General features: G+C 47.4%; 1 protein-coding gene across 2 annotated transcripts in view; it reads left to right on the top strand.

Annotated features, from left to right (window-relative positions):
• ERCC6L2 (ERCC excision repair 6 like 2) overlaps positions 1 to 19,957 on the top strand; it is a 1,852,128-nt gene that overhangs the window by 1,449,428 nt on the left and 382,743 nt on the right. For both annotated transcript variants that reach the window (XM_069625699.1, XM_069625698.1), the window contains one exon: positions 1,667 to 2,870. In XM_069625699.1, the coding sequence (XP_069481800.1) occupies positions 1,667 to 2,870 (1,204 nt within the window). The remainder of the gene's footprint in view (positions 1 to 1,666; positions 2,871 to 19,957) is intronic.

Below are 19,957 nucleotides of genomic sequence, written 5' to 3'. Positions count from 1 at the left end.
CTTCCACGATCTCCCTTCATTGTCACAGTCCCCCAATGCCACCATTTCACTCTCTCGTTGCAGTACCCCACTATTAGCTACTCACTCGTCCTTATAACAGTACCCCACTTCCACCAACTCACACTTCCTCGTCAGTCCCCAGTACCACCACCTCTCTCTTCCTCATAACAGTCCCCCACTACTGCACCCCACTCTTCCTCATCACAGTCCCCCACTACAGCACCTCACTCTTCCTCGTCACAGTATACCACTGCCACAAACTTCCTCTTCACAGCCCCCAACTACAATGATGTGACTCTTCTTCATCACATCCCACTACCACCACGTCACTCTTTCTCATCCCCCACTGCGATCATCTCACCCTCGTCTCTGTCCCCCAATAACACCGACTCACTCCTTCGTCATAGCACAGCGCTACCACCATGTCTCGTTTTCATCACAGTATTCCACTACAACCAACTCGCTCTTCCTCATCACAGTATCCCAGTCCCACCAACTCACTCTTCCTCACCAGAGTATCCATCTACCGCCAACTCACTCTTCATCGCAGTACCATCACCTCACTGTTCCTCATCACAACCCCCACTACCACGATTTCACTCTTTCTTGTGACAGTACCCCAATTCCACCAAATAACTGTTCCTCGTCACAGTGCCCCACCTCACTTTTGCTCGTCACAGTACACAATAACTAATCCCTTCAGATCTAGTGGACACAAAAAAATGAAATACTTGATAAATCCGATGTTGCGTAGTTCAAGAACAGACATTGATAACAAATAATATGGCATCAATTATGTTATCAGAAATAAGACATAATTACAGTTGGTGTGAGGTATAGCATAACAAAACCCTTGAAATTCAACCAACAAACTTTAGTTGAAGTGGCATTAGGGTGCCGATTTAATGCAACAAATCCCCTGAAATTTGGCAGGTGCTGAAAGGTATGCAACCTAACTCTGAGCTTTGCATTGCACAGCCTGTAAGCACCCTGATGACATTACTGACGATATCACTTATATCATGAGGTGCACCACTGGTGCAACTGTGAAAGAGAAATGCAACACCTGCACATCTTGATTGCACATTTCTAAAGAGTTTAATTTAATAATATGGTAAGCAATATAGCATGCTTGTAAACAAGAAGGGGTTCACTTGCTTCCGTGTCATGTGTTTTGTGTTCTTAACATTGTCCAGTTAGGCTTATTTTTGCAAACTTAAGATTTGTTTTTCCTAGATATTTCATGATCTGGTTGAGTTGTCTAGTGAGTTCTGTTTCCTATAACCGTTGTGGGTCCAGTTTGAGTATGTACTCTTAAGATTATCAACATAGTATGTGTTTTAATTGTAAGACAATGTGATGTCAAATTTCCTTCTTTGTTGTTTTTCTGAGGATGTGCTTGCTTGTAAGGTGTTAGAGAACGTCAGTAACCTTTATTAAAAAAAGAAGCTTTTAATATTTTAAATAATATTTATCATGTTGATTGCATGCAGTGAAGACTATGGCTTTGGTATTTTCCGGCACTGTTCTGGCTGAGTAGCTAAATAGTTTTCAGAGCTCATTCTAAGTGGAAAGCTGATTATCAGGCTTCAATGAATTATGAAGTGTTATCCCTTAGGATTTTTACTGACATTATTAACAATATTCTGTAAAAAATCTTTTCCAGCCCGTTGAACCAGAAATTGAGGATGAAGACCACATAATACCTGTGAGAGCATTTACGAAAGATACCTTTGATTTCAATAGTGACAGTGAGGACGAAGCCAAAGCGGCTGTAAAGTCAGAAGCCACAAAGAGCAGATACAGTAACTCAGACAGTGCCATCAACCCAAAGGAACAACTAACCTTACTCCAGTGTGGGTTTTCTAAACTGCTGGATCGAGAAGCTAAACCGTCTGCCCGATGCTCAGATAACGGCAGCAATTTTACTGATAACAAGCATATGGCTGAGGCAACTCCCACTGGAAGAAAGATAGCATATCAGAAATATGAGTTGCCGTCAAATATCCGTGCAAAGAAGTTTACTATGGAGCATCACAAAGATGAAGTTTGCCTAGAACAAAATAGTAAGCAAGAAATGGCCAACATTAGAAACCATACTCCAAACTGGAAATTGTTGTCAGATTCAGAAGAAGAAATGGACAGTGAGGATACAAAATGTCATCAAAAGAGTTACAAGGAGTATAATGTTGTCTTGGAGACCGAAAGTGGCTCAGAAGAGGGTGACTCTGCTCTCTTGCCATGCAAAGTGACAAAGCAACAGGAAAATGTGCTTAACAGAACTAGTGAAGGAGCTGAAACAACCTCTGGTGAATCAGAAAACTCCAGTGCTGAAAATATCAATACAGGATCTATGGGAGGTGATATGCAAGTGGCCTCCAAGAAATTGTTCTTTCCCTGTGTTCGGTCATTCTTTCATAAAACCAAGAGCATTACCATGAACAGCGTTCAAAAAGCTAAACGTGTGGGTGACCATGAGGACATTAGTGACGAATCTGATGACATTGAAATATCTGGAGAGCCCCAGACAAAGAAAAACAGCAAGTTAACTTTCAAACCAACAAAAGACAAAAGGATGGTGTCTTACCCTTATTCCATGGGATCTGATACCCACTCTCAAACCATAGATGCCTTTTCGAGTTCCGACGATGACCTTCCAACAAAGAAGGTCCGATTCAGGAGGCAAGACCCTAGGCAGAAGCGGCCCAAATCCCATATTCAGGTTCAGCCTGTATCAAAAAGGCATTTTGCAAAGAGTAACGTTGTTGGTCCTGTTAAAATAAATCTTTCTCCCATTCAAAATACATCTTTAAAAGAGTCCACCACTGTCAGAAAAGAAGCTGTAGAAGGGTCACTGGACCGAATTTTAGGTGAGTGAAAATCTACTCTCTAATATTGGATCAGTGTGTAATAATTTCAGAGTAGCTTACTTAAATTGTACATGCATAGAAGTGTATATGTAAATCTGTCCACACAACACAGTAACTATTGTTTGTAAAGCTTTTATTTCTCTACAAGTAAACTGAATAGTGCTCAATAATAACTTATTTTGTATTTACTGTTTGCAACCACAAACTTAGTTTTGTAATCCAAAAATTGCAATGCATAAGTTAACTCTTTTGTTTCTCATTGTATACAACTTGTAAGAATGAGAGATAGTCAAAGTGTAGCAAGTCAAACTTGCACCATCCTGTTTACCTACAGGCTCTGTAGTGGTTGCAGTTACCACTGGGCATCATTGAAGATGCATATAGTAAGTACATGTATGTACATAAATGTTTTTGAAGTAGGTCCACCTAAATGCTTCTGTTTACCAAATGTTTTTTGCCTTTGTGCTCTCTGACCATTTAAAGGTTTAATTCCTGTTTGTTCCTTCCACGTTCATTCTGTACCCAGTGTAAAATATAAGGCTTCTGTTACACTTTCCCTGCTGGCAAATGTGAAAAGCAAGTAACCTTATGGTGTCTTGCTTAAATTGTGATGGTTACCGTGACCAAGTCTGTGTAAAACATCCAACTCTGGTAAATGTTTTCATTAACACCAAAATATAATTTGATCTTTTGCAATAGTATACGTACTATGTTTGATTAATCTTCACTAACTTGGAAAACGTTTATCCAAGTAAAATGGGTCTTTAGATAACTTCTTTAGTGAGCTAAGGATTCCCAGAACCACTGCAATTGCCCTTTTGTGCTCCCACAGAAGATTTAAATGCCTCCTTTGAGTGGTTAGAGAGTAGTGGCTGGCTCTCTAGCTAACGGTAAGTTCAGTCCTCTTGAAACCCCAACATAAAGGGTCAATGTTAGAGCAATATCTGCCCAGAATATCATTGACGGCATCAATCCTTGTGGGGGGAAATGGATATGAGATATTAGTGTACAGTATGAGTAAACTTACTCTTGCAGCGGTAAGTGCAGTAAGGTGTTAAGGCGGCTTTATTCCAGAGGGGTTTACATTGGCTCTTTTATGGACTTGAAATTCATCCATATGGGTTTATATAGTTCCTTTTATAATGCCCAGCATTTTGCAGGATGTGTAATTTGCCCCAAAAAAACTTTTTTTAATCAGAAAATCCTAAAAGAACCACAAGTGAGCCCAAGGACATTTCGATGAACTCCTTTAGACTCCTTTGTATGCTAGCTCTTGGCTGCTATTCCTCTGAGTCTCTTCGAGTAGCATGCACAAAGGATATGACTGGTGCAACCTTCAATTTGACCCAGAGCATGGAAATCTTGCTTTGACCTGTACCTATGCCTCAGAGCATTTTGAAGATCATCAAAGTTTGTCGCTGTGATTCTAGAACTGTCGGCTCCAGGGATGGCAGCATTACAGCTGTGCTCCTGTGCCCTATGCTGATTCCCTGATTTTTATTGAAATGTCTGTGCCAAGTACCCCAGAAACAACTCAGCCAGCCAAAATACAAAAGGGAGCTGAAAAAGAGGACAAAGGAGAAAGTAGAGAAGAACAACTTTTGGAGTTGCTGAGCAAAATGACAATGGACATTGAAGAAATAAAGGCAGCTCTTTTTATATCAGAAGAAACATTTAAAGAAGTGGTCAAGAGAGTGGATTCAACTGAGACACATTTGACTACTATGGATGAGAGGACTCTAAAACTGATGGATCAAATAGGAGAGGTAAACGCGGTGAATAAGAAGATCACTCTAAAGCTGTCTGAGCAAGAACTTTTTTCCCAGAGAAATAACCTTCGATTTGCTGGGTTTCCAGAAAATGCAGAGAGGTGTAATACAATTGACTTTCTACAAAAAACATTGCCAAACTACTGAATTTAGACTCAACAGTTACATTGGAGATAGAGAGAGCACATCGGTCTCTTGGACCTAAACCCTCTCAGGGTGAGAAACCAAGGCTTTGAGGGGATTGGGTCCTCCGACGTATTCCATATCTACGACAGTAATCACCACAGCTGTGCTGCTTTGGAAAATCTTCGCCGTCTGCGTCCTGCGTTGATGACGTCGATACGCCGCCCTCGAGGACCTCCTCCGACGGCTGACGTCACTGGATGTTATAAGTAGGACACACAACGCCCGTAGCCTCAGTTCCGTTTTTTCCGCGAACGTGTTTGCTTTGGGAATCTCGGCGCGCCTCGACTCTTTGGAGTTTCTGTTGTTTCTCAGTTCTTCGAACCTGTTTGGTGTTTGTGAAGTACTTTCTTCGTGAAGATGTCTACCTCGTCTTCCACATCGCGTCCGGGCTTTAAGAAGTGCGGGGACTGTGGGTCCAAGATGTCGGTTACGGACTCGCACGACACCTGCCTCTGGTGCCTTGGGGAGGCCCATGACACGGATGACTGTGTCGACTGCCAGTTGCCAGTTGCTCACGTCTAAAGTTATCGGTAGGTAAGGGCTTTTCGACGGACGACTTGAGGGGCGACTCTCCACGTCGTCGTCGGAAGTCCAGTGGGTCTCGGTCCGGGAGTCGATTTCGCCACTCCTGCCTCTTCGAGGCACTCCCGGAAGCGCCGTCATTGGTCGCCTTCCCCGTCCTCATCCGAGGACTCCGACAGTCAGCGGGTGGCTTACCCCACCAAGCATGCGGCACCGGAGGAGTGGGCTTCCTTCGGGAAGAAAATGTTGGCGATTCTCGAATCGCAGGGCACTGGTCCGTCCGCGCCTCCGAGTGGGGTCGGTCGTGATCAGCCGAGAGACACCGCTCGCACGCCTTCGGGCTCGGGTGGTCGTCACGATTCGCGGGTGAGGTCCCGCTCGGACAAGGGGAATCGTTCTCGTCATGCCCGGTCCAGGCCCCAGTCCCCGACGCGCTCGAGACCGTGTGAACCTGTGGTGTCTTCACGGAAGACTTCGACGCCGGTGGCGCCAAGGTCGTCGACGAACTCTTTTGAGGGCTTGCCATCGAAGAAGTCGTTGACGCCATCGGCGTCTTGGCCGTCGAGGGACACGCTCGGGGGCCCCGGCCTCGAGGACTCGACGCTGATTCACTCACCGCCCTCGACGCCTTTCGAGGCTTTGTCGACGGGGGTAACCCGTGGCTCGGTGGAACCCCCTAGCAAGGTTCTGGCCAAGGTCAAGCAAGGCTTTGTTTCACATTCTGTGCCTTCTTACCGCCATCTGGAGTTTATTTCACAGGTGGATGAGGGCTCTGATGATGGCATGGTGCCTGACAGGGTGTCAGACAAGATTCTCTCGGGCCATAGCCAATTTGTGGACCTGAGGCAGTCCCTACATGATGCTAGTGGGCTGGACACCTCTCCGGAGGTGGAGTTTTGTAGGCCTGAGCCTGGCACTCATGCCGACTCCTCGTACCGGCGCCTTATGTCAAGGGTCACCGAGTACTAGGGATGGTCTGCTCCCCCGGGGGAGTTTGTTCAGGATGACCTTACGGATGTCCTCGACATTGGTCCACCAACTGACCCGGAACTGCCATTTCATATGGCTCTACATAGGAGGGTGGCGGCAGCTTGGACTGCTCCGGAGAGTCTCCCGGCAGTGGGCAAGTCTTTGCCGCGAAAATACCGCTCAGCCAGTAGTGACCCCTGCTACTTGTCCAAGCACCCTACCCCGGAGAGTTTGGTGGTGCAGGCGACAACAGCCCCGGCAAAGCAGGCGTCGTACCCTACCATCCCTCCTGATAGGGACGACAAGCGTTTTGTCGGCTGGGCGAAGAAAGTGTTTTCTGCAGGGGGTATGGCGCTTCAGGCAGCCAACTCCATATGTGCCTTGTCATGTTTCACACACACTCTGTGGAACTGTGTTTCCTTGGCGGCTGAACATATTCCCGAAGGGGGCGAACGGGATGGTTTCCTTGCCATGGTTCATGATGGTAAGGATGCCATGTGTGAGGCCGTTCAGTCGGGTTTGGACATGGCAGATTGCATCAGCCAGTCCATGGCGGCGAGCACCGTGATACGCAGGTTTGCGTGGTTGCAGAAGTCGGGGTTTGCTCCTGATGTGCAGGCCCGGCTCCTCAACATGCCCTTTGACGGGGAACATCTTTTTGGCAGCAAGGCTGATGAGAGCCTTGAGAGGTTGCAGCGAAGTCGTTGGGCGCTGCAGTTCGACAACCTCTGCCTTTTCGTCTTAGGGGACAGCAGTGGAGGGGAGGTTCCTTTCGATATTACTCATCCTTTGGTAGGAGCTGCCAGTCAAAGGGGCCACTGTGGGAGTGCAAGAGGTGGAAAACAAGGTACTCGAGGTGCCAAGGGCGCTCGGGCTGTTGCCTCTTTGCCCTCAGGAAACGCCAGAGCCGCTTCGACTCAGTCACGAGGCCATGTCCCATGGTTTGCCGGTTGGGGGAAGGCTGGCGCAGCATCTTGCAGAGTGGCGCGCCATTACTTCAGATGTGTGGGTTCTTGAGATCATAACCCACAGGCTACTGTCTTCCTTTCCGGCAGAGGCCTCAAGACAATCCACCGGGGAATTTCTCTTTGAAGAGTCTGGATCTGATCCTTGTGCAGCAAATTCAATCCCTGCTGGAGAAAGGTGCCATAGAACTGCTGCCTGTAGCGGAGAGGAACAAGGGATGGTATTCCCCTTATTTTTTGATTTCCAAGAAAGACGGGGGATTGAGACCCATCATGGACTTGCGTGGTTTGAACAAACTCCTCAGGAAGGACAAGTTCAAGATGGTTACTCTCTCTCAAGTCCTCCAGGCCCTTCAACTTCAGGACTGGTTGGTGTCTCTCGACCTCAAGGACGCTTATTTTCATGTGCCGATCCATCCAAAGCACAAGAAGTACCTGAGGTTCGCGGTTGGCGACTCGCACTTTCAGTTTCGGGTCCTGCCGTTCGGATTGACCTCCGCCCGAGGGTCTTCACCAAGCTCATGGTAGTGGTGGCAGCGCACCTCAGGAAAGGGGGGGATTCACATCTACCTCTACCTGGACGATTGGTTGATAAGGGCGCGCTCTCCCGAGCAAGTCCTGGATCATCTGTCCGTCACCTGCCACTCCCTCTACAAGCTGGGCTTCTCCCTAAACTTAAAGAAGTCCTATTTGACACCAACTCCGAGGCTTCAGTACATCGGAGCAGTGCTTGACACGTCCCTGGGGCAGTGTTTCCTCCCCAGGTGAGGGCTCATCACATTCAGCAGATGGTGCACAAGTTTCAACTTGCCCAGACTCTCCCAGCGTTCGAGTTCTTGAGACTGCTCGGCCTCATGGCATCCTGCATTCTTTTGGTGCCAGAGGCCAGGTTGCGGATGAGATCTTTGCAATGGACACTCAAGCTAAAGTGGTCTCAGTCCTCCGGCAGGATGTCAGACCCTGTTCAGGTGCCGTCTTCGGTCGCCCAGGACCTTCTGTGGTGGGCCGACAAAGGCAATCTGATGAGGGGGGGGGCTCCATTTTGGCTGCCCTGGCCGGAGGTGACAATCGTGATGGACGCATCCCTCACGGGATGGGGAGCTCATGGTCTCGGTCAGAGTCCAGACTCCATATCAATCTGTTTGAGCTGAGGGCCTTCAGGCAAATCCCTCGAGGCTTTTCAGCCGACTGTGCGAGGAAAGAATGTCCTGATCCTGACGGACAACACGGTGACCATGCACTGCCTAAACAAAAAGGGGGGGCAGGGTCACTTCCTCTGTGCAGGGAGGCGATGCAGCTCTGGTTCTGGGCAATCCAGCAGGAAGTTTCGATCTCGGCAGTTCATCTGGCCGGAGACAAAAACGAGACGGCGGACGCTCTGAGCAGGCAGAGCGCAATCTCTCATGAGTGGGAGTTGGCTCAGGAGATTCTCCTGGAAATCTTCGCCCTTTGGGGGACCCCTCAAGTGGATCTCTTCGCCTCCAGTGTCAACCGGAAGTGCGAGAGGTTCTGCTTGTGGGAATTTCCTACAAACGGAGCCTTAGGAGACGCGTTTGTGGTGGAGTGGTCATTCCCACTGCTGTACGCGTTTCCTCCAGTCCCCGTCTTCCCGCAAGTACTACAGAGGTTACGGAGGAACGGTTCCCGGATGATCCTCATTGCTCCGGCGTGGGCCCGGAGGACGTGGTACCCGGACCTTCTCGACTTGTCCATCTGCCCTTCATGTCGTCTTCCCAACCGAGACGATCTGCTCTCACTGGAGCGGGTCTGGTTCTCCATCCAGAGGTCAGATCCCTCAACCTTCACGCTTGGTTTCTGAAAGGTTGAGGTATAAGGATTGGGATCTCCCTGAAGACGTGATGGAGGTGTTGCTCTAGGCCAGATGGCCCGCAACTAAGTCCCTGTATCGTTGCCGTTGGCGTAAGTTCTGCGACTGGTGCAGGGTTAAGAATGTGGATCCTTTTGCATGTGACATTCCCATGGTTCTGTCTTTTTTGCTTTCTTTGGCCCACAGGGGCCTTCAAGTGGGTACCATTAAAGGTTACCTGGCGGCGCTGTCCATATTTAAGCGCTCGTCTGAAGAGTGTTCCTATTTTAAAATTCCTTTAATTTCTCAGTTTCTGAAAGGGCTCACTAATGTGTTTCCTCCGTCACCTTTCCAGGTGCCCGGTTGGGATTTGAACCTTGTTCTCAAGTTTCTGATGGGTGCTCCGTTTGAGCCTTTGCATTCATGCCCTTTGAGACTGTTAACTCTTAAAACCGTATTTTTAGTTGCGGTCACTTCCGCTCGCAGAGTGAGTGAGTTACAGGCACTTTCAGTTAAGCCACCCTTACTGTGTTTCATAAGGACAGTGTTGTCCTTAGAGTTTGTCCTTCTTTTCTTCTGAAGGTGGTGTCGGAATTTCATTTAGGCCAGAAGGTTGTTCTTCCAGCATTTTATCCTCCTCCGCATCCTGGTAAGGAAGAGGAGAGGCTCCATTGGCTTGATCCTAGGAGAGCGTTAAGCTTTTATGTTTCACGCATGTCCCGAGTGGACGATCAGCTCTTCATTGGTTACGCTGGAAAGCATTTGGGACAAGCTGTGACGAAACAGACTTTGTCTTGCTGGATTATTTTGGCTATCTCTGAGTGTTACTGCTTGGCGGGTAAGGACCCACCGGTCGTCTTACAGGCCCATTCTACCAGGGGTATGGCTGCCTCTACTGCCCTGCAGAGGGGTGTTCCTATTCATAACATCTGTGATGCAGCCACCTGGGCTTCGGTACATACTTTTGTACGTCACTACTCCCTCGATTCCATCCGGGGGCAGGATCTGGCCTTTGGCAAGGCGGTCCTTTACTCCGCAATTTGATTGGGCATTCTAAATTTCTGTTTTCTAAATTCTTTTCCCACCTCCTTGCATTGGTACTGCTTTGGGAGTCTGTCATAGATATGGAATACGTCGGAGGACCCAATCCCCTTGAAGAACAAGTTACTCTCTTACCTGGTAACGTTCTTTCGATGGGATGGTCCGACGACATATTCCATACCGCTCCCTCCCTACCTTCCCCGCTAATGAATTTCTTATGCGATTGCAGTTTACGTTTCCGCAAGGCTTTGTGTGTCAGACTGGCAGAAGACTGGTGGCACACGTTCTGGGGAAAAAACTACAACTGAGGATACGGGCGTCGTGCGTCCAACTTATAACATCCAGTGACGTCGGCCATCTGAGGAGGTCCTCGAGGGCGGCGTATCGATGTCATCGAAGCAGGACGCAGACGCCGAGATTTTCTGAAGCAGCACAGCTGTGGTGATTACTGTCATAGATATGGAATACATCGTCGGACCATCCCATCGAAAGAACGTTACCAGGTAAGAGAGTAACTTGTTCATCTTATTGTTACATTTCTAAGGTTCCCAGTAAAGGAACTTATTTTGAAGAGAGCTTGTGAACTCAAGGATCTTGAATGGGGAGGCAATGAGATAATGGTATTTGTGGACCTTAGTAGAGACATATTGGAGACGAGGCAGGCATTTGATAAAGCCAAGATAAAAGCTTATCAGAAGCATTTAAAATATTATATGATCTACCCTGTCATATTCAGAGTTGTGATTGATGACTGCCTGCAGTCCTTCACTGATAATAAATCTGCACAAGCTTTTTTATCAGACCTGGATTCAGACCCTATGGAGGGCATGTCTTCTGATGTGGAAACTGCAATTAAGTCAAAGAAAAAGAAAGGGAGGTCTGAATTACTTTAATCGCATGCCTCGTGGATGCTGGCTGGATTTAGACTTTACCTTATTTATTTTGATTTTTGTTGTGGGTTACTTCCCCTTCTTTACTTATTTTTGAACTTCCCACTTTTATATTTTATAATCCAATGTTTGCCTTAATTCATGGTCTTAATATGGCCACTGCAGAAATGCCATTTGTTTAAACTGCTTAGAATATTGAGTTTCCTATTGAACATAAGCAATATTAACTTGCGGGCAAGCTCCAATATCAGAACAAAGGAAAGCACGTTTGTCCGTCTTCCATAACGTTGCCTGCGGAGAACGCGTAATGTGACACACGGCCACATGAAGGCTTTGGGCGTGCGGATTGGAGATGGACGGAAAGCGGAGATACCAAGCATGGCGTATGAAGACTTCGGGAATACGGAATGGAGAATGACTGTGAGAAGAGGTGTGATGCACGGCTTGGAGTGCGGAATGGAGTGAAGCAGCCTACATGGTTTGCATGTGGTAAGCAAAACGCTATGTAGATGAGCATCGTCAAATAAAGCAGCCAATTCAAGTAAAGAAAGGTCAGAATCTCAGTGTGAACATAGCGGACTGTCTTGCTCTGAGTGATCGTTCTGCCTTCTCTGCCTCTGGTAATCTTGACGGGAGACAGTTGCGTATATTTACTGGGCACGGTGTTATTGTCATCTCTGTTCCAATGCCCCCGCTTCTGCCTTCTGGGGTGATTACATACTTAGGTAGCGTTCTCAGCACAGCTTCTACGCTCGTTTCTGGAGCAACTTGTGACAGGAGTGATGGTGAGCGGAGAGATATGTGCCTGTATGTAGATTGAACTGTGATGCAAGCTGGGGGGCGGCGGAAGTACAATAAAGAACAGCGCATTATGGAATGTGATGTTTAGTTGTACTGTTCTACCACAGTAAATATTATTTATATGTAAGCATGCTGGATACTTTTTAACCCCTTTCCACGTTATTGCATCTGTGACTCCCTGGTCTACACTTACTATTGGACACATGCATGATGGTCAGTGATGAAAGGGAACGTATTACAGCCATCTTGCTGTGACAGACTTGTGCCTTACTCATACTACCACTGCTGGAATCTGAAACTGAATATTGCATGAGGATTTGGCGGTGATGTGCCTCTGATGAGAGCTGGAGCAACGGCTGTTACTTCTGTTCTATTTCTAAGGAGCATCTGGTACAAAACATTGCTTGAAATTTGAAAGGATTACCTTATGTCCATGAGGCTTCTGACTCTACTCATGTTCAGTTCCATTTACAGTTGATACTGGGGTATATAAAGTAGGTGGAGGGCTCCAATTAATAATTAATAGTCGACTTAATTTCAAGAAACCAAAAGGCTCATTTGCATATGTGTTGCGTACCTATATGAAATACTGTGGTATACTATAAATCATACTGGTCTGTCCAGCACCAAGCTAGCAAGCACTGCAGGAAACAGATGCACCTAACCAGGAAGTGAACCTTAGCCCGAGGCTACATGACGTCTTCATATTTCCTACTAGTAAGTGAACTACAGTTTGAGCTTACACGCCTCCCTCTAAAATCTTTACTCATGAGACACCATAACCCTTGCCTTGATAAAGACCCGCGTGTGGTCGAAACACATGTCGGCACTTTTTGGTGAACAACACATTCTCAATAAAATCACAAATGATATGCAAAGCAAAACGTGTGGACTATACCTACTACGCTCGAAAGTGAATGAAGTGAATGCATATAACTAAATGCATCAGCGCCATATGAGTAGAAACGCCAACCAGATTGCATAGACCTACACTTTGGGCACCAAGAGCACAGGCCCTTTGGTTTCTACTAACCGGCTGCAAGTGCAACTAGACCTGATAGAACACACTGAGTAAGGGGCAGCAACCACTAGTTCCTAGTGCTCATATCTCTTTCTGGACCAAGGTGATACTGTTACTCGGTGCAAGAGCGCGGTAGCTGCGATACAACGCCTGCGTGCATGGCATCTGCTTAGATGCCATGGCAACCGCCAGCATCATAGGAAAGGGGATGCCGAGACACGTTTACGTATCGGTTGCGCATTATGGCATAGATTCATGACAAACATGCTTGCCAATGTTGGATTTCTGACACACTAACGCTGATTGCAACACTGTTCAGCCTCTATGGCGAAACTAGGCCCAAGCCGCTCACGGCGGACAGCACTTGCCATCCTCCCTTTGCTCCTTTTGCAACCCCAAGTTCCATAACACATCTTGCCTTATTCCGAGTAGCCTTTGTATTTTGAGGCATTATGCTGAATTCTAGCAATTTCATCCACAGTGATATTAGGGGCTGATTGTACTTCAGTTTCAGGAAACATCTTCACAGCGTAAGCTCGGGGGGGGAAGGGCAGCCTCTATGGCTGCTTTATCGGCAAGAACAAATACCTTTAGAAACATAGCTTTTAGCAACTTGATGGGTAGCGTATTTCACCACTCCCAATTCACATGGCAACATTACAGCATTCAAGAGAGTTCATTAACGTGCATATGATGTTTGTAATGGGTTTACCAGCTGTAATTAGGAAACCCCTTTCTGCTAGAGGTGGCCATAGCCATGGACAACCCCAGAGGCATAGCAGGAGTCTCTATAGATGGTGAAAATGTTAACTTGTTAAGGGGTACAAGCTCTATTCTAAGAGTTTGGTCATTTGGGCAGAAAAGACAGTGGCTGTTGGTCTCTGTTACATCACGTGTTGTACAAAGCATATACCCTTGTAGTTAACCCTCCTTGCTAGTCTCTCACAGAACACCCACTCACAAAATATACAAAAACAGGGGATGAAATGGATACATCAGAAAGATCTTTTTGGGGGCTTGTAAGGGGTGCAATCTATTCGTGACTCGGCATTAGGGAAGCCGGGTAATGCGTTGGGCATCGAATCAGTGTATAATTGGGAGAATTCTGTAAATTGTGTTTGTACTTTGTGAAATGATAAGCAAACAAAGGCTCAGTCTTGGTTTTCAAAAAGAAAGCCTCCACAAACGGCAAACCAAGAAACATATTTTCTGAAAATTAGGTTGCTAGTGCTGCAGCCTCTGCAGACAGTGTTGAACCAACTGATACAGTGTCCAAGGCTGTGCTGTATTAAGCTATGAGGTGATGCTTGACACTTTGTGTATGTCCAAGTATTGCTTAGGCACCTAAAAAAGATCTAATTTGTGTAATGGTAGAATATTTGTGTATTTTCAAAATCACTGCCACTCGGGAGTCTGTTAAACAATGTTCACCTGCAGAAATAGTGTGTTCCAAATAGTGTACCCTGGTTTTGCATAGCTCTAGTTTTGACGTGACACCTAGTTCTATTTCTCACCCAATGCAGTGAGCAGGACTAGTATTTCTTGTTTACATGCTTTCACAGATCCAAGATTACACTAACTCTCGAAGATGGTTCAAGGGTTTTATTAACAATTTCGAAGAGGGTCTCACTAAGTGCTGTTGCTCTCTTTCCATTGTGGGCTTTTCTCTCCCGAGCAAAGGCATCCCTAAATCCAAGGTGGTCACTAGAGATTGGTAACCGCTACTATCTAGGTTCTGCCTTGCCTTTTACTCCCTCTGAGAATTTGTACGTGGATCCTAACCTGAGGTCCCACAAGATAAAAAAAGAAATGCCAAGAAGTGGTGCCATTCAATCACCCATGTCTCACGTGGTCTTTACCGCTCACACTCTTGTGCTCCTTGCCCTGATGTTCTCTCCTTCCTTCCTCTTCCTTATATTTTCTTCCCTTCCTTTCACACTCATCTTTCTCTCCCTCTCTTCCTTTCTCTGCCCCTCCGGTGTTCTTCTGTCAACCACTAGTCTCCCCGTCCTTTTCTATTCTTCTTCCTACAACTCTTTACTTTCCACTCCACAACTCTTTCCACTCGTCCTCCACGCTCTACCATACTTATCACCCATGTACCACTTCCTCTCTGCTCTACTCTTCCTCTCTGCTGAATTACTCTATTCTCTACTTCTTTCCACTCTACTACTCTCCACATCCTTTCTACTACTCTCCCATGTGTTCTATGCTCTACTCCCATAGTAGATACCCCCCTTTCGCTCTTTAACCTTCTCTCAATCAAGTCACACTACCACTTAGTCTCACTCACTGTACTTATTATCTCAATATTGTATTTTATTGGTATTTTACAACATATGTTAAACAATGATACCAGAGAATCAAACAATTGAAACAATACATCAGGGAGGAGACAGCATTATTCATTGTATATAATCGTGGCATTTCTTTGGGCGGAATTGGTGGTGAGCTGACGTTTATGGCTTCCAGTGCATAGTTTTAAGCTTGGCATGACAGTAGAGATGTAGGAGTGTTCGAGAACCTGGTTTGCGCCGCATGGCCATCAGGCGTACAGTTATTTGCACTGGGTGTTGGGGATCAGTGTTTCATGCACCATCAAAGTACGGGTGGCTGGCGGAAAATCCCTGGGAATTGTTCCACATAGTCAAAAAAGGAGGACCAGGTGCTGTATAACCTTCCCATGTTTCCGAGGCAAGAGGCAGATATTTTCTCTGCACCTGGTCTGTCCCAACATTTCTCCTACCATGCAGTGATGACAGAGCCTTCAGTTTGCTTCTACAGCCGGGCAATGGTGATTTTGGCTGCCGTGATAAACTGTCTGCTAGGTGCCCTGTCAGTGGAAATGCCCCATCACCAGTGTCCCCCAGAAGTACAATTCCTGGATCCCATGGTATGGTCACCCCCCTATTCAATCTGATCTGTTCTAGGAACTCCCTCCAAAATTTGGTTGACTTTGGGCAGGTCCACAGGAGGTGGAGTAGCAAGCCCATTGCTTTACATCCCCTCCAGAACTGTGGCGATAGTGTTGGGTTACTCTTGTTCAAAGTTTCTGTGGTTACGGAACATCTGTAACATAACTTCACAGCCCCCTCCTTATTCTTAACTCATTTGCATCTCTTATGCATTCTAGATCAGATGCGTCCCCATTCCTCCATCTCCAGCTCTCTTGCCAAGTCCCTTTCCCATTTAAGCATATAGTTCTCATTCTTGGTGGGGTCACCTTTGTCTAGTAGTCTGCAGAGGAGCGAGATTTCCCTGCCCCTGTGTGTTCTTGTTTTTTGTTCTGACATCCAGTGCCGGAGTTGGGCGTATCGGAGCCTTTCTGTTTCTGGGAGTCAGAATGTTGCTTTACATTCCTCAAAGGATAGTGGGGTCTCGTTGGTGAAGAAACCAGGGATTTGTCTTTATCACCCTTCCTGCCATTTACGGAACCCCACTGGTTCAATCCCGGGAGCGAAGTCAGGGTTGTTCCATACCGGGGTAAGGGGTCACATTGAGCCTCTGCTGCCCCAGCGGCGTTCCGTCGTACTCCAGCACTGAACTGTGTTTTGGGTGGATGTCAGCGGGCCGGTGCCCGGGGCACCATGAAATGTTGCAAGGTGCGGTAGGGCTGCGAGCGGAGATTGGCTCCATACGTCCTCAATTAGCCACCCGGTTTGGTTATTGGTGACCTGCCAGGCAAAGGAGTGTGATAGTTGTGCTGCTAGATAATACCTAGAAACGTCTGGAACACCAAGGCCCCCCCGCCCCCATCCGCGCCCTGGAGCATGACTCTCCTGGCTATTTGTGGTTTTATCCTGCCCCATGTGTATGATATATGATATGATATGGCATTTATAACGCGCCTATACACAAGTGTTTCGAGGCGCGACGAGTCAAGGGAGGGGGGAACAGAGGGAAGCCGGAGACAACGATCTTACTAGGCCAGGTGACATTGAGATCGCGCAAGTGCAGGGGAGGGGGGAGGGAGGGAAGTGCGAGGGGGAGGGAAGTGCAGTACATAGGATAAACAGTAAAATAATAAAAACAATAAACATGAAGTGCGGCCAGCTGGTGGCAAGTGCAAGGGTAAGTGCAGAAGGGGGCTGTAGGGATGTATCTCAGGAACCCCTTTTGTAATTTTTGGAGCTCTCCCTTGGGGATGGAGACTCGTTGGGCAAGGCTTTGGTAGATCAGCCTTGGAACTAAGTTCATTTTCAAGGCCGTAATTCTCCCAAGCCATGATACTTTTTGTTTGTGCCAGCGCTCCAGGTATGATATGATATGGCATTTATAAGGCACCTATACACAAGTGTTTCAAGGCGCGACGCGGCAGGGAGGGGGAACGAAGGGAGAAAAGACAATGATCCTACTAGGCCAAGTGTCATTCAGATTGTGCAAGTGCATGGGATGGAGGGAGGGGAAAGTGTGGGGGATAGGGGAAGGGAGAGTGCCGTACACGGGAATAGAATAATAACAATAGGTAAGTAATGGCCAGCAGGTGGCAAGTGCAAAGGTAAGTGCAGAATCAGGTGTCAAGTGCTAGTAGTGGGACTGTAGGGATACAGAAACACTCCCCAAGTGCGGGGGTTGCCAGGCAGGCAGTGCAGGTGTGTGAAACTGACGGGGGAGGGACCTGGGCCTGAAATCAGAGGGTGACCAGGTGACCAGGTAACCAGTGAAGTTTCAGTTTCAGTTGCAGCCATGAGGTCAGCAGGGGAGAGGAGGAGAAAAAGCAAAGAGAAACTTTTGAGGTGCTTCCGGAACCTGAGATGGTTCTCCTCAAGTTTCAGGGAGGCAGGGAGGCTGTTCCAGAGGGAGGGCCCAGCCGAAGAAAGAGATCTACCACCAACTCGTTGCTTGGAGAAGCGACTGACCATGAGGGAGTTGGAGGCGGATGAGCGAAGAGCTCGAGAAGGAAGATATTTAGGAAGAGAGAGTTGAAGGTATTGAGGCCCCTTGAAGGTCATTCAGTAGGTCCCTGAATAGCTGCGGGAAATTAACCTGGTACACTCGTTCGATTTTATTCTGTATTTGAACCCCTAAGTAGGTGATCTGGGTTTAAGTCCACGTGACAGGACCTGTGTTTCTCAGCGCTTTTCTTTCCCCCCTGTGAGATATTCACCCCCCAAGGCCCTTGACTTCGCGTAGTTGACCCTGAAGCCTGATGCCTTTCCAAATGCCAAGACCTCCTGCCAGAGATCCTCCAGTAAGGGAGAGGAGGACGTCTTCATACATGGAGACCTTATAGCAGTTACCTCCCACACACAGGCCTTGGATTTGTGGGTTGTCGTGGATTCTGGCCGCAAACGGTACCATAGAGAGGGCAAATATTAAAGTAGACAGGCGGCAGGCTTGACACGTGCCTCTGTAAATAGTTTAGTTTTGCGGACCTCGGGCTGTTTATTCTCAAGGATGTGGAGGGATGTTGGTAGTTGGACAGGACCCATTTGATGAATCTCGGGTCTAACCCAAAGTGGATTAGCGTCTAACAGGTCAAATGCCTTGTGAGCGCCAAGCGAGATTACCACCAGTGCTACCCCCATCCTGGAGGCGCTCTCAATTAAGTCTAGGGTACGCCTGAGGTTATCTTGCGTGGTGTGTCCTGGGATGAACCCCGTTTGGTCTGGGTGTATAAGATCGGGGAGGACCCAAGCAAGTCCGGTTGCCAGGGCTTTACAGAAGATTTTTGCATCAATGTTCATCAGTGCTATGGGCCGATAGGAGGCACAGTTCTCTGGGTCCTTTCCTGGTTTTGGGAGGAGCACCATTAGGGATTCCTCCATGGGAGGGTGATGCCCCCTGTGGTCAGGAAGGAGGTGAAGAGTATCACGAGTTGAGGGGCGAAGATGCAGGCGTATGCCTTTATAGAATCGTGCGGTGAATCCGTCGGTTCCTCGGGCTGTCTTTTTCAAGGATTTTATTGCTTCCGTAACCTCATCTATTGTGATGAGGAGCTCCGGGGGAGTCCAGCTGGTGTGGCTCATTAACTCTGGGGGTGGCGGCCAGGTAACTGGTTTGCCGCGCTTTCTCGATTGAAGCCCCGGTCATGACCTCCCTGTGGTGGTTCATCGCTGCCCTCATTTTGTCGTCCTCTAAGCACAGTAATGCTCCGCCTGGGCCCCCAAGTGCTTGTATTATTTCGAGTAAGGATCTTTTTCAGTTTATATACCAGGAGCCTGTTCGCCTTATTGCTGTTCATATAATTGAATTGTTAAGTGTATGCGAGTGCCCAAGCGGATTTGTCCGCTAGGTACATTTCCAGGGCGGATTTTGCATTTTTGAGCGCTCTCCCTATGTTTGTGGTCTGGTTCACTTTGAATACCATTTCCAGTTCCACCACTCTGTCCTCTAGCCTAGCTTGTTGTAGTTTCCGAGCTCTCCTTTGCGCTATGGCACATTTGATCCGCACCCCCCCCCGCACCACTGGCTTCATGGCATCCCAGATCACTGCCTCAGAGCACCCCACCGAGGATTTTCCCCTGAAATAACAGACAAGGGCCTTAGATATTTCATCCTATATTACTGAATCTTTAAGTAATGAGTCTTTCAACTTATAGTGCCTTTGCGGCTTTGGGAGGCCTTGCACTCGCACCCGGGCTAACATTGGGGCATAGTCTGATCGCACCCTTGGTTGAAGGCAGGTGAACAGCTCACTGGACTTAAGAATCAAGTCTATCGTAGAGATGCCTTTGTGGACGTGGGAGTAAAATGTGTAGTCATGGACTTCATTAGAGAGTCTCCATACGTCTTCTAACCCTGTTGCCCTCAAAAATTCAGCGAACCCTATTGCTCATGCGTAATCTTCCCTTGAAGGTGGCAGGGTTTTGTCATTGTTTGGGTTAGGTTGAAGTCTCCTCCTATGAAGAGTTGACCCTTCGCGAATGTGATAATGTCTGGCATGATGGTGCGGACGAAGCGGTCTTGTGCACTGTTTGGGTAGTATGTGGAGGCAAAGGTTAATGCTTTCTCAAGAAGATGACCGTTTACCAATAAATATCTCCCTATTGGGTCTCGCTTCATTTTAACTTGTGTCGGGGGTATCTCTTGGCTAAAATGTAAGGCAACCCCCCTCTTTTTTTTTCCCCTGCAGTGGCGAAAAAGCGCTTAGTGAAGTGACTAAAGTGTATGCGC

Source organism: Ambystoma mexicanum, chromosome 6p (assembly GCF_040938575.1).
Source record: "Ambystoma mexicanum isolate Mex_15411 chromosome 6p, UKY_AmexF1_1, whole genome shotgun sequence".
Lineage (NCBI taxonomy): Eukaryota > Metazoa > Chordata > Amphibia > Caudata > Ambystomatidae > Ambystoma > Ambystoma mexicanum.
Note: the sequence above shows the minus strand (reverse complement) of the source record. Positions and strands in the feature narration are given on the sequence as shown.